The sequence below is a fragment of the Oncorhynchus nerka genome, linkage group LG12, assembly GCF_034236695.1.
Source record: "Oncorhynchus nerka isolate Pitt River linkage group LG12, Oner_Uvic_2.0, whole genome shotgun sequence".
NCBI lineage: Eukaryota > Metazoa > Chordata > Actinopteri > Salmoniformes > Salmonidae > Oncorhynchus > Oncorhynchus nerka.
The window spans coordinates 60,791,606-60,805,674 of record NC_088407.1 but is presented as its reverse complement, the minus strand read 5'-3'; the positions used below and the strand labels follow the sequence as shown (position 1 = coordinate 60,805,674).

Genomic DNA, 14,069 nt, shown 5'->3' with positions numbered 1-14,069 from the left:
CTGGTGTGTTCACCCTCCTCTTCTGTCCCTCCCAGTTCACATACTACGGCCCTGACCCCGTTCACAAGTACCTGACTCTAGTGGTGGATGATGGAATCCAGCCGCCAGTGGAGCTGAGCTGTAAAGACAGAAACATCATGGCTGCCACCTTCATCCGTTTCCTGCACAAGAATATCGGTTGGTTTCCTTTAGGACTATCCCCGACCCCCAAAAAATCTTGGTCGACCGAGAGTCGTCTGTTCTTTCGACCAATTGATTGGTCAACATTTTAAAACTTGCATTTTCCAGATATAGACACATGCTATGTATTTGAATCAAATCAACTATATTCAATGAGCTAGTCCGATGCTTTAAGCTCACTGTTTGATGAAATTATTAAGACACCCTAATGACTAGAGGGAGTACCGCACTTGATTTGATTGTGTTTAAGAAAATAACACTGTGTGACTAGCACCCGTTCTCTCTCTCCTCCCCACTACAGAATATCAACAGTGTTAATGCCGCTGTCCATGTTGTTAAAGCTGCAACATAATTAGAGCCATTTACGTTCTCTATTCCCTCAACCCTTGCTCTCTTTACATGACACATGTATGCATCGCATGAACGTGACCAATAGGGCCTGACTTATAGTACAGTACATTCGGAAAGTATTCAGACCCCTTGACTTTTTCCACATTTTGTTACGTTACAGCCTTATTCTAAAATGTATTAAATCAATCTACACACAATACCCCATAATGACAAATCAAAAACAGGTTTTTAGAAATAAAAAAGACTGAAATATTACATTTACATAAGTATTCAGACCCTTTGTTGAAGCACTTTCGGCAGCGATTACAGCCTCGTGTCTTCTTGGTTATGACGCTACAAGCTTGGTACACCTTTATTTGGGGAGTTTCTCCCATTCTTCTCTGCAGATCCTCTCAAGCTCTGTCAGGTTGGATGGGGAGCGTTGCTACACAGCTATTTTCAGGTCTCCAGAGATGTTTGATCGGATTCAAATCCGAGCTTTGGCTGGGTTACTCAAGGACATTCAGAGACTTGTCCCGAAACCACTTCTGCATTGTCTTGGCTGTGTGCTTAGGATCGTTGTCCTGTTGGAAGGTGAACCTTCACCCCAGTCTGAGGTCCTGAGCTCTCTGGATCAGGTTTTCATCAAAGATCTCTCTGTACTTTGCTCCGTTCATCTTTCCCTCGATCCTGACTAGTCTCCCAGTCCTTGCCACTGACAAACATCTCCACAGCATGATGCTGCCACCACCATGCTTCACCGCAGGGATGGTGCCAGGTTTCCTCCAGACTTGACGCTTGGCATTCAGGCCAAGGAGTTTAATCTTGTTTGTCATGGTCTGAGAGTCCTTTAGGTGCCTTTTGGCAAACTAAGCGGAATGTCATGTGCCTTTTTATGGAGGAGTGGCTTCCGTCTGGCCACTCTACCATAAAGGCCTGATTGGTGGAGTGCTGCAGAGATGGTTGTCCTTCTGGAAAGTTATCCCATCGCCACAGAAAAATTCTGGAGCTCTGTCAGACTGACCATCAGGTCCTTGGTCACCTCCCTGACCAACGCCCATCTCCCCCGATTGCTCATTTTGGCCGGGTGGCCAGCTCTAGGAATAGTCTTGGTGGTTCTAAAGTTCTTCCATTTAAGAATGATGGAGGCCACTGTGTTCTTGGGGACCTTCAATGTTCCAGTCATTTTTTTGGTACCTATGGTACCTATGATCTGTGCCTCGACACAATCCTGTTTCGGGGCTCTTTCCAAATCATGTCCAATCAATTGAATTTACCATAGGTGGACTACAATCAAGTTGTAGAAACATCTCAAGGATGATCAATGGAAACAGGATGCACCTGAACTCAATTTCGAGTCTCATAGCAAAGGGTCTGAATTCTTATGTAAATAAGGTATTTCTGTTTTTTATTTTTTATAAATTTGCAAAACTGTCTAAAAGGCTGTTTTTGCTTTGTTATTATGAGGTTATTGTGTGTAGATTGATGATTTTATGTATTTTTATCCATTGTAGAATAAAGCTGTAACGTAACAAAATGTGGAAAAAGTCGGGGGTTCTGAATACTTTCAAACGCACCGTATCATAATCACAGCAATAAATTGGTGATGAACTCTGAACATCGTAACACGTGACAGAAAAAGGGATGCAGAGGACGTGACAAATAAACTCAAAACGGGGGAATGTTTTCTGGTTGCTCAGGAGGTAAAGGGGAAGTCAGATGTGTGGAATAAATTTGATGGTTATACAAGGCTGCTATACTAAGCCTACTAATTATAATGGCATTACTTATTATTATATTGACAATCAATAATAATAATAGTAATTATAAATATTATTTTTCTGACAAGTTGGAACAGTGTAAACAACACTAATAAATTATAAATAATACCAGAGAGGCTGTTCTAATGGGGAAAAAAGTCCATTGCCTTTATTACAGCATAACAAAGATTAAAAACAGACGTATTTGTGAAATTGTTTATCCAACATGTTGTGGTTGCATGAGGCTTGGTGCGCACAGAATTAGCAGGCTATTAAACAAACACTCAAACTGGCAACAGAAGCAGGATCTGTCTTATTTCTCTACATACATATGGATGATTTATATAGCCAGGCACATTTAACAGTTAGGCTATTGATTATAGACCTAATTAAGTTTGTTTCCCCTCTCCTCACCTTTCTTAGGCAATTAAGGAAAGGGCTGTTTTCTCGTCTCGTAACTCCGCTGCTGCCTCAACCGCATTGTTCTCAACACCAATATGCTGGTTATCTTTGCTGGTCTAGGAAAAGGTGCCAATTCAAGAGCGCACTGATGTTTCAGAACTGCGACCGCTATCCAACATGGCAGAAAGTGTATTTGTTATAAATAATATAATTGTTAGTAGTGTTGCACCATTGTTCTTACATAATATAACCATATACAATTTCAAAAGCACATGTTTTATAGTGATGGACTATGCCATCCCTACAGCCTCCATAATGGATTAGTCCGCTCAGACAGGTGCCAATCAGACAGGTGTCTACACCATTAACGTTTGTATTTATTTTTTGCTACTGCTCAACTAAATAAATCTCGGTCAACCAACAGCCTATCAACCAGACAATCGACCATTCGACTAAATGGGGTCAGCCCTAGTTTCCTTCCTCTTCCAATTCAGTGTCCATGGGGAGTACACGGTTAAGATCTGTATGTTTTTTATGCCGTTGTCAGGAGGCTCGGAGACGTTCCAGGACAAGGTGAGCTTCTTCCAGAGGGAGCTCAGACACATCCACTCCAAGAGACCTCGCACCAAGACCTGCCTGAAGATCACACGCCACTGCATCCTGGACTCGGTGAGTGAATCCACCGCGCAACTACTCTCCGAGCTGCAGTGAGATTTAGAACTGCTACAGCAGACTCATATGATGACAATGATTGGAAATTGAAAATTACAATGTTTTAAAATCTCTCTCTCTCTCCCCAGTCTCTGAAATCCACCCGGAACTTTTCCGTGTCGGACTGGAGTAAGAACTTTGAGGTGGTGTTCCAGGATGAGGAAGGTAAGATCAGCAGATGACAGGCCAGTCAGCTGGTGTTGTTTGTGGTAAGGGCTGTTGAATGACTAAGTATGTGTGTTGTGTTGGCCCCTAGCTCTGGACTGGGGAGGGCCTCGAAGGGAGTGGTTTGAGCTCGTCTGTAAAACCCTGTTTGACACCACCAATCAGCTGTTCACTCGCTTCAGTGACGACAACCAGGGACTGGTAAGACCTCACCAGCACAACTAACACTATACGGCTAGGGTCAATATTCACTGACTTTGCCAATATGATAGTGAGGTAATGTGTCTGCCTGTCTTCCCAGGTCCACCCCAACGCAGAGCGGCCGGCCCACCTGCGTCTGAAGATGTATGAGTTTGCCGGCCGCGTGGTGGGGAAGTGCCTGTACGAGTCAGCCCTGGGCGGGGCCTACAAGCAGATGGTCCGTGCTCGCTTCACCCGCTCCTTCCTAGCCCAGATCATCGGACTCAGGATGAACTACAAGGTACGCCCTCCACCCCAGTCCCACAGCCGCTCAGAGGAACTGGAGTTAGACCTCACTCCCAATGTTTACCTCTATGCTTCGGCTAGTATTAGGGCTGGGCGATATGACGATATATATCGTGTGACGATAGAAAAGCGTCTGTCGTTTCATATTGTGCTCTATTGTTTATTTCGTTGTTGCAAATCACACTCTTTACGGCAATATTTTTCGCCAATTGGACGAAGCTTTGTGTTCTTCCACATGTGCCGTGAGAAAGGAAGTTTGCAACACAAACAAACATGGAGGAGAGTGAACGTGACACAGAGCACGGTGACACAGAGCTCGGAGACACGGAGCTCGGACCTAAAAGAGGGGCTACTTCGGTCACATGGACGTGGTTTGGGTATGAAAAGTCTGACATGGACCAGAAAACCGTCCACTGCAAAAATATACCGCAGACCGGTCCCAACAACAGGCTCAAACACCACTAACCTCTTTTACCACCTACGCAAGAATCATGTCAAACAATACAGAGAGAGTCTACGGATGAGACCCAACAAAGTACAGTCGAGTGCTCAAAACAAACCCCCGACTCGTTGCAAGAGGCTTTTGCCCACAGCACACTATATGGCAATGAATCACGAAGATGGAAGGAGGTAACAGCTGCCATTACAACTTACATCTGCAAAGACATGGTCCCAGTTTACACGGTCGAGAAACGAGGGTTTCGTGAGTTGACCCAAGGTACCAAATTGGCCCAAGGTACCAAATTGGTATGTGACACGTATTAATGACAAAATAACATGCAAAACAGGCAAGCCCCCCAAAATATATATATTTTAGGCCTATATTTATTTTGTTTGCAACTATAGTTGAAGTGTTTTCTATTGACCGTTTTAGATTTTATACATTCATATTTTATATTTAGTTTCATGCTTAATTGAAAATTTGCACAGGTTCTAAATAAAATAAATAATCAAATATGAGTAAGTACCTTTTTATTTGTTGAGTATAATTCTAAATGTAATAAGAAATAGGCCTTTACATGTGGTAATTTTATATAAACTATTTATAAATTGAATTTACAGAAAATGATCTATATCGGGATATGAGATTTTGGCCATATCGCCCAGCCCTAATTGTTATCAAATTGTAAGTGTTGCATTGTTCAGTTGTATGTTGTGGTGTTTCTAGAACATATTAAGATCTGAACCTGCCGCTCTAAGTGGATAAGTCATCCTTATTGTTTCGCCGAGATAAACACGTCATTCTATTTCAATTCCATTTTCCTGTGTTTTTATTTCATTTTCCACGGCAGTACTTTGAGACGGATGATCAGGAGTTCTACAAAATGAAAGTCTGTGTCATCCTAAACAATGATGTCAGTGAAATGGACCTGGTGTTTGCCGAGGAGAAGTACAGCAAGTCAGGACAGCTGGAGAAGGTGATGAGGCAATCATTCTATTTGATATGACTTCCCTTATCCACCAAGTCATCTCACAGGGAAAAAAAGAAAGCAATAACTAAACAGAAGAAACCCATATGATTTCCTTGGTAGACTGCTTAGGACTCCTAAATAGAAGTGGAGTGTGTAAAAGTAGAGGTAGTGTGTCAGGTTCGGTATGTGTTGTCAGTCATGTCCTGAGCTCTGTTACTCTGTCACTGCAGGTGGTGGAGTTGATATCTGGAGGAGCTCAGATTGCTGTCAACAATGAGAACAAGATGCATTATCTGAACCTGCTGGCCCAGTACAGGCTCGCCAGTCAGGTGCGAGACGAGGTGGAACACTTTCTCAAAGGTAAGGATACAAACGTAGATATTGTATGGCCTCTTCAAATCAAATGTATTTATATAGCCCTTCGTACATCAGCTGATATCTCAAAGTGCTGTACAGAAACCCAGCCTAAAACCCCAAACAGCAAGCAATGCAGGTGTAGAAGCATGGTGGCTAGGAAAAACTCCATAGAAAGGCCAAAACCTAGGAAGAAACCTAGAGAGGAACCAGGCTATGTGGGGGGGCCAGTCCTCTTCTGGCTGTGCCGGGTGGAGATTATAACAGAACACGGCCAAGATGTTCAAATGTTCATAAATGACCAGCATGGTCCAATAATAATAAAGCAGAACAGTTGAAACTGGAGCAGCAGCATGGCCAGGTGGACTGGGGACAGCAAGGAGTCATCATGTCAGGTAGTCCTGGGGCATGGTCCTAGGGCTCAGGTCCTCCGAGAGAGAGAAAGAGAGAATTAGAGAGAGCACACTTAAATTCAGACAGGACACCGAATAGGACAGGAGAAGTACTCCAGATATAACAAACTGACCCTAGCCCCCCGACACATAAACTACTGCAGCATAAATACTGGAGGCTGAGACCGGAGGGGTCAGGAGACACTGTGGCCCCATCTGAGGACACCCCCGGACAGGGCCAGACAGGGCTCTTCACATTCACCTGTGTGTCTAATCTGGAATCTCTGTAAGGGGATAGGCAACAAACTGTTTTGTGAATTGCAGGTTTGAATGAACTTGTTCCAGAGAACCTGTTGGCCATATTTGATGAGAATGAGCTGGAGGTATGCTGCATAAAATCACATTCACTGTTATACATTCCAAGCGTACATCCCTTGTCATACATTCTAAATGTCACTCTTATGGCCCTGTGATGTCTAAATGTCTGTTTGTCCCTAGCTGTTGTTGTGTGGTACGGGGGATATCGATGTCCAGGACTTCAAGGCCCATGCTGTGGTCGTAGGAGGGTCTTGGCACTTCAGAGAGAAGGTGGGTGACATCACCAGGTCTGACCCATAGTACACGGTGAAAGATACTGCTTTGCTACAGCATTGATGGAGATGTGTTAAATGTGCTCGTGTTGAGCACCATGCTGACTGTGTTCTGGTGTTGTCCTAGGTGATGAAGTGGTTCTGGGCCGTGGTGTCCAGCTTCACCCAGGAGGAGTTGGCTCGCCTGCTGCAGTTCACCACCGGCTCCTCCCAGCTGCCCCCCGGGGGCTTCAGCACCCTCTGCCCCTCCTTCCAGATCATCGCTGCGCCCACACACAGCACCCTGCCCACCGCACACACCTGGTGAGTGGACGGGCAGACACACACACACACAGACGGACATTTACAGTATATGCACACTCACACTCACATTCGTACTTGGCTCATATACATGTATGTACTATGTAGTTGGTTTCAGTTCTTTACTTGAATAATGCACAGACACACTATACATCTTGTAGAATAAACACATACACAACTGTCAATTGACTCTGTGGATTATTTTCTCTCTAGTTTTAACCAGCTGTGCCTCCCTACCTATGACTCCTATGAGGAGCTGCACAAGATGCTGAAGCTCGCCATCAGTGAGGGCAGTGAGGGCTTCGGCATGCTCTGATTGGCCTTATCCCTGGAGCTGACCCCCAGACTCTGGTATACCCCTGTTATCCTCTCCATCAGCTTTGGACAATGGACAACTCTCCTCGACTCACACAGACTACCCATGATCCTCTTTCAGTGGTAGAGGGCATTACAGGAAACCCACAGGATGCCCCAGAAAGCTCTGGGAAGTCCTCATATGTCTGCTGGCACTATGTATATGCTGTACAACACTCGCTTTTCTAATGAAGAAAGATGAACTGGTGTAAAAAATGCTTGATAGTTTTCTTCTAGATGCAAGAGTTACTTAGTTTTACATGTTTGAGACAGAACGTAGCACTAGTTTAAGAGCCCCGTGAGCTTGATGTCATTTTGCTTTTTGTAATTTTGTTTTGGAGAAAAAAAATGAGGAACATTTAAATGCAAATGCAGCCTATACAACGTTTGGAGTAGCTGCGCACCCATAGCACTTTGGCCTTAACTGATCAGGGAAGGATATACAGTATATATATATATATATGACTCTTTTACTTCAATATGTGTACATACATGTAAATAGGTTTTCATGTTATGGCAACAGTTCAGATCTTTTTGTTTCATTTTCAAAGAGAAGGGACAAGTGGTACTTGATATTTATATATTTGAGGTCACACTTTTTTGTTGGTGGGAGTTTCATATGTTACAGTTGAAGCCCAGCTGATTCATTTATGTTTTGTTATTGAAGTGATACTTCAGGGTTGTGGCAATGGGTTGTGGCATCCCTAGAGTCAGATGAACTTGTGGATAACATTTTTATGTCTCTGTGTCCAGTATGAAGGAAGTTAGAGGTAGTTTCGCGTTAAGCGCAATGACTGGAAGTCTATAGGTGTGGCTCGTGAAACTACCTCTAACTTCCTTCAAGTAAATAAAGGGTTAGGGCCTCATTGCCAAAATCCCAAAGTATCCCTTTAACATTTCACATCACCAATTGACTTCACTGTAGAAAGACATGGGGTTTCAAAGGAACAAACAAAGTACTTGCCCATGTCACTGTCTGTTTTATGGACTGACTTAGGGATTTGTGTTGTTTTCACCCATACTGGTGATGGCTTTTTGTTGCAGACGATGTTATTCGTCTTGATCGATCCGTAACTGTTTTTTTTGTTTTTTTAAACCTGCCTTATTCAAACCCTTTGCCTCTGACTTTATCTGGAGAAGTTTATAGTTAAACGAAGCCTAGACCTGTAAAAGTATAACAACAGAGATATTACTATAACATGACTTTCTGTTGACTGCCGGGGAGATTTGAGATGTGAATATCAATTGGATTTTATCCTTGAGTTCCAGCCTCTTCAACTGTTATCTTGATATCGGTCATGTCTTGTGCTCTTGACTGGGTTTACCTCTGGATCTCCAATTCCATCTATGCATCCATTTACATTTACATTTAAGTCATTTAGCAGACGCTCTTATCCAGAGCGACTTACAAATTGGACCTCGCTGTATGTGTGTCTGTGTCCATCCGAGTGCTGCCTCCCTTCTGACTGTACTACCCATAGGCTGCTGTATTTGACCTGAGCAAGGATACTGAGACAGGATACACAAGGTGAATATTTCTTGCCTGTGTTTTCATTGTATTATTGACTTATTTCTACATATTTACACAGTTTTCCAATGCTCATGTACGTATAATACTGTTAAGTCAAACCATGAGCCTACGGGATGGTGTGAAATATTGGTTTATGTTCTGAACTGCATGTATTCTTCTTCTATGGTCATTTAATCTCTGCAGCGAACATTTGTACATTTGACAATATTCAGTGTATTACAGTGGGCAGCTAACCACACGTACAGGCTATTTAGGAAAGCATAATGTAGAATGCAGCATATAGCACAAAAGCCTAAAGCAGACAGACACACACACACACGCACACATTTTAAGCAATACTATTGTATTCTTTGAAGTGTTAAAAGATGATTTGAATCATTAGCCTCACAACGCACCACAAATGCAAACCCACGGCAGGTTATGTTGTTGTTCAACCCTCCTCACATTTATCAATGTGAATCAACCACTAAGAGATTTACCACTTAAACGTCACATCATTCTTGTTGAACAGGATACACACTTCTAACAGAATAATTCAACATGATTGTGATCTTCTTTAGGGGGCTGTTTGTGTTATTGGTGCTATCCTTATGGAGGCACAAGTCAAACTGCGTTGACAGAAGTAGAAATGCATTGTACTATAGGAATCAAGATCTGAACTATTCTTATACAAACCATGTGCATTTACAAAAGTGTAAATAGTTGAATACAGTTCAGATAAGGACATGATATGAAGATGTGTAAAGAAACGGAAGTTGTTATTTAAAGTTAGTTTATATAGTCTTTCACATTCATAAGCAGGTCCAGCTTTCAGTGTTCAAGGTTCCAGTTCGATTGATTTGGGAAGCTCAGTGGTTATTGGGGTTTGGTATTGGATTTTTATCTATGTAAATATTGTTATTTAGTTGCTTATGGCTTGGAGGGGAGATTGTTTTGTGTAAAATAAAATGGCCAAACTGTTGGTCATCACTGATGAATGTCAGAGTTCCTGCTAAAAGTATTATTACATTGTGTGTCAATTTGTCAATGTTTTAAGGAGGCTGAGATTTGCTGGTCACTGTTCCAGGCATCTCGAGCTAGCCACTAGCAGTCTCATACTGTGGGTGTCCTCTCATGGGCGCAGGCCTCCTGGAAGACCACATTAAGCCTGCGCGGACAACATATGCAGAGACACTGGTCTCAGAACAGGGGACCTTCCAGCTGTCATGAATAACGGCGAGCTATGGCATGACATCATCCTGCACATTGTGCCGCCATAAGCAAGCGTTTACTCCATTATTGTACAGCTACATATCAATCAAGTATGCTCCAATTCAAATAATATTCACCTTCATTGCAAATACCATAGATAAAAAAATGAGGGGGCAAATGATGCTGAAACAGGAAAATCAGATTTGAACAATATTCCGATGTAATTCAGTGATCAAAAACATTGTTAACGTTGTAAATGAAGTCGGGACCTGGATGTTTCTGACCAGTCCAACATGGCCACCCGACTACTGACTCCAGACTTATAGGAGAACCCTGGGCCTGACCCTCTCTCTGATGGGGAGTGGGACCAATTCTGTCAGAATGATCATGTAGAACCAGGCTAAGTCCAGACCCCAGGTCTCTGACTGCTGAGTGTGGGGGAACTACACTAAGTGGACAAAACTTTAGGAACACCTTCCTAATATTGAGTCCCTTTTGCCCTCAGAACTGCCTCAATTCGTCAGGGCATGGACTCTACAAGGTGTTGAGAGTGTTCCACAGGGATGCTGGCCCATGTTGACTCCAATGCTTCCCACAGCTGCGTCAAGTTGAATGGATGTCCTTTGGGTGGTGGACCAGTCGTGATACACATAGTAAACAGTTGAGTGTGAAAAACCCAGCAAGCAGCGTTACAGTTCTTGACACACTCAAACTGGTGCGCCTGACACCTACTACCATACCCCGCTCAAAGACACTTAAATGTTTTGTCTTGCCCATTCACCCTCAATGGCACACAGTCCATGTCTCACCTGGATTTACCTGGTCAGTCTATGTCAGGAATGGGCAACTGGCTCTCCTTTTGTAGGCCTGCGGACCAATTTCACCCCAAAAATATATAGATATATTTGTATTTATTTTAGGAACACAGTTGGAACTTCCTGTTGAGAGCCAGAATAATAGAATACATATTGTGCAATTTTTAAATTTGGTTGTGCATCAGCAGTCACTCAATTAGCCCATGTCAGCCCTTTTTTTTTTAGATTGATGAATGAGTCTAGCGGCCAGCTATCTAAACTTGTAATAAGTATGGTTGAATTACCGACCAGGCTATGGATGTGGTTATGCAGACCCACGAGCCTCGGCGGCCCTCTTTTTAGTTCAGTTTTTTGTGGCCCCCATCAAAGTTGCCCATCCCTGGTCTATGTTATGGAAAAAGCTACGTTTTGTACACTCTGTGTACATGACAGTGATAATTGCAGCAGCCTGGCTAGTGACTATAGTATGTGCCCTTTCACTGCAACACAGACGCACCAGCCTTTCTTGCCACAGCACAAAACTAAAGGTGAATCCCATAGACAGACAAGGTCTTGTCTACAGATGCTAAAATGGGAAGGCCTCATGTTGCATTAGCATTTCATTGAGATTACATGAAGAGCGCAACCAGATGGTGCATGATTAGCACATGCTGGGAATATCTGGAGGCCTGCTCTTCACCTGGACTGAAGCCTTCAGTAGGCTACCAGACTCCTTTCACTTCCGTCCTACTATGATTTTAGGATGGTCTATCATTTGTGGGACTTGCATGTTTTGTTTAATAGTGCACCATTGCCCTGCTGTGATAGGCTACAACTCTCAGGATTTCAGATGACTGTAATGTTCTTTCAGACACAAGTGGGCAGTATTTCTACATGTAGAGCAAAGCAGCAACAGTATGGAAACACTCCCTCCAGTCAGCAGACTTCACAGGTTACCAGTAAGAGAGTAAATGTTATTTATAATAAGGGTTACATGGAGAAAATCGGACTGCTCCGAAATGAAAGTGGATGGCCCTCCCTTCAGCAAATATATTTGACCTAAACCCTCCCTAAACACTTAAAAAAACAAGTGACCCTCCCCTATAGCCAAAATAATTATTAAATCAAAATGGATAGCAGAGAACATGGATACCCTCACTTCTTGGACAGACTAGAACCTTAGATAAGCAGTTTTAGTAACTGTCCTGTTCTACTCATTAAGCATGAATTTTGATAGCGCACAGGGCTGCAGGCCAGAAGGTTTTGGGTTCGCAGACCACCGTGGACAAGAGTAGGGGTGGAAAGATCTCCTTTATAGTTTAATCATTACATTAATCTATCATCGTATTTGCAGGTCTGAGAAAAAAAAATGCTTTTTAATAAACATTTCATGCCATTCTACGTCCTTTTACATATTAGCAGAATATTTTTTAATACCACACAAGTTACCGACATTACAGGCTAAGAATGGACAGAGGATTGACCTATGTGTTCATCTTATAATATTTCTCCAATGTCAAATCAGTGTCTTGTTTGCAACGAAACTGTCCCTGCAAATAATTAAATCTGAGACGTCATTAGGAATCTGAGCATAGTACTTTCAAAAGTTAGGCCTGCCTTTCCACCCCAGACAGAGTAGGTCTAACTACACCGCTCGCGTCGCGTGCGCGAGTGTTGCAAAACACATTTAGAAATTCTTGTTTTTTAATTATTGCTCTGCAAGTCCTGCCTCTCCCATCTCCTCATTGGTTTATAGAAGCAGGTACCCACGTGGCATCTACTCATTGGTTATACTCATGTAGGTAATTGAAAGACGAACTGTTTTGCTGGTCGTTGTGGTAATACTATGAATGTTTAGATGCCAATCACCATATACACTGCTCAAAAAAATAAAGGGAACACTTAAACAACACAATGTAACTCCAAGTCAATCACACTTCTGTGAAATCAAACTGTCCACTTAGGAAGCAACACTGCATTTACATTTACATTTACATTTAAGTCATTTAGCAGACGCTCTTATCCAGAGCGACTTACAAATTGGTGCTTTCACCTTATGACATCCAGTGGAACAGCCACTTTACAATAGTGCATCTAGTTCTTTTAAGCGGGGGGAGAAGGATTACTTTATCCTATCCTAGGTATTCCTTAAAGAGGTGGGGTTTCAGGTGTCTCCGGAAGGTGGTGATTGACTCCGCTGTCCTGGCGTCGTGAGGGAGTTTGTTCCACCATTGGGGGGCCAGAGCAGCGAACAGTTTTGACTGGGCTGAGCGGGAACTGTACTTCCTCAGTGGTAGGGAGGCGAGCAGGCCAGAGGTGGATGAACGCAGTGCCCTTGTTTGGGTGTAGGGCCTGATCAGAGCCTGGAGGTACTGAGGTGCCGTTCCCCTCACAGCTCCGTAGGCAAGCACCATGGTCTTGTAGCGGATGCGAGCTTCAACTGGAAGCCAGTGGAGAGAGCGGAGGAGCGGGGTGACGTGAGAGAACTTGGGAAGGTTGAACACCAGACGGGCTGCGGCGTTCTGGATGAGTTGTAGGGGTTTAATGGCACAGGCAGGGAGCCCAGCCAACAGCGAGTTGCAGTAATCCAGACGGGAGATGACAAGTGCCTGGATTAGGACCTGCGCCGCTTCCTGTGTGAGGCAGGGTCGTACTCTGCGGATGTTGTAGAGCATGAACCTACAGGAACGGGCCACCGCCTTGATGTTATTTGAGAACGACAGGGTGTTGTCCAGGATCACGCCAAGGTTCTTAGCGCTCTGGGACGAGGACACAATGGAGTTGTCAACCGTGATGGCGAGATCATGGAACGGGCAGTCCTTCCCCGGGAGGAAGAGCAGCTCCGTCTTGCCGAGGTTCAGTATGAGGTTGATTGGCAATACATTTCAAATGCTGTTGTGCAAATGGAATATACAACAGGTGGAAATTATAGGCAATTAGCAAGACACCCCCAATAAAGGAGTGGTTCTGCAGGTGGTGACCACAGACCACTTCTCAGTTCCTATGCTTCCTGGCTGATGTTTTGGTCACTTTTGAATGCTGGCGGTGCTTTCACTCTAGTGGTAGCATGAGACGGAGTCTACAACCCACACAAGTGGCTCAGGTAGTGCAGCTCCT

At 43.6% G+C, this 14,069-nt stretch overlaps 1 protein-coding gene across 1 annotated transcript in view; it reads left to right on the top strand.

The window, feature by feature from the left end:
* Window positions 1-9,944, top strand: part of LOC115138497 (apoptosis-resistant E3 ubiquitin protein ligase 1) — a 35,679-nt gene extending 25,735 nt beyond the window's left edge. The window contains exons 12-22 of the mRNA XM_065025698.1: window positions 36-177; window positions 3,220-3,341; window positions 3,473-3,548; window positions 3,640-3,749; window positions 3,850-4,029; window positions 5,327-5,452; window positions 5,677-5,806; window positions 6,517-6,575; window positions 6,691-6,780; window positions 6,910-7,085; window positions 7,296-9,944. Of these exons, the coding sequence (XP_064881770.1) occupies window positions 36-177; window positions 3,220-3,341; window positions 3,473-3,548; window positions 3,640-3,749; window positions 3,850-4,029; window positions 5,327-5,452; window positions 5,677-5,806; window positions 6,517-6,575; window positions 6,691-6,780; window positions 6,910-7,085; window positions 7,296-7,398 (1,314 nt within the window). The 3' untranslated portion in view covers window positions 7,399-9,944. The remainder of the gene's footprint in view (window positions 1-35; window positions 178-3,219; window positions 3,342-3,472; window positions 3,549-3,639; window positions 3,750-3,849; window positions 4,030-5,326; window positions 5,453-5,676; window positions 5,807-6,516; window positions 6,576-6,690; window positions 6,781-6,909; window positions 7,086-7,295) is intronic.
* The last annotated feature ends 4,125 nt before the right edge of the window (window positions 9,945-14,069 follow it).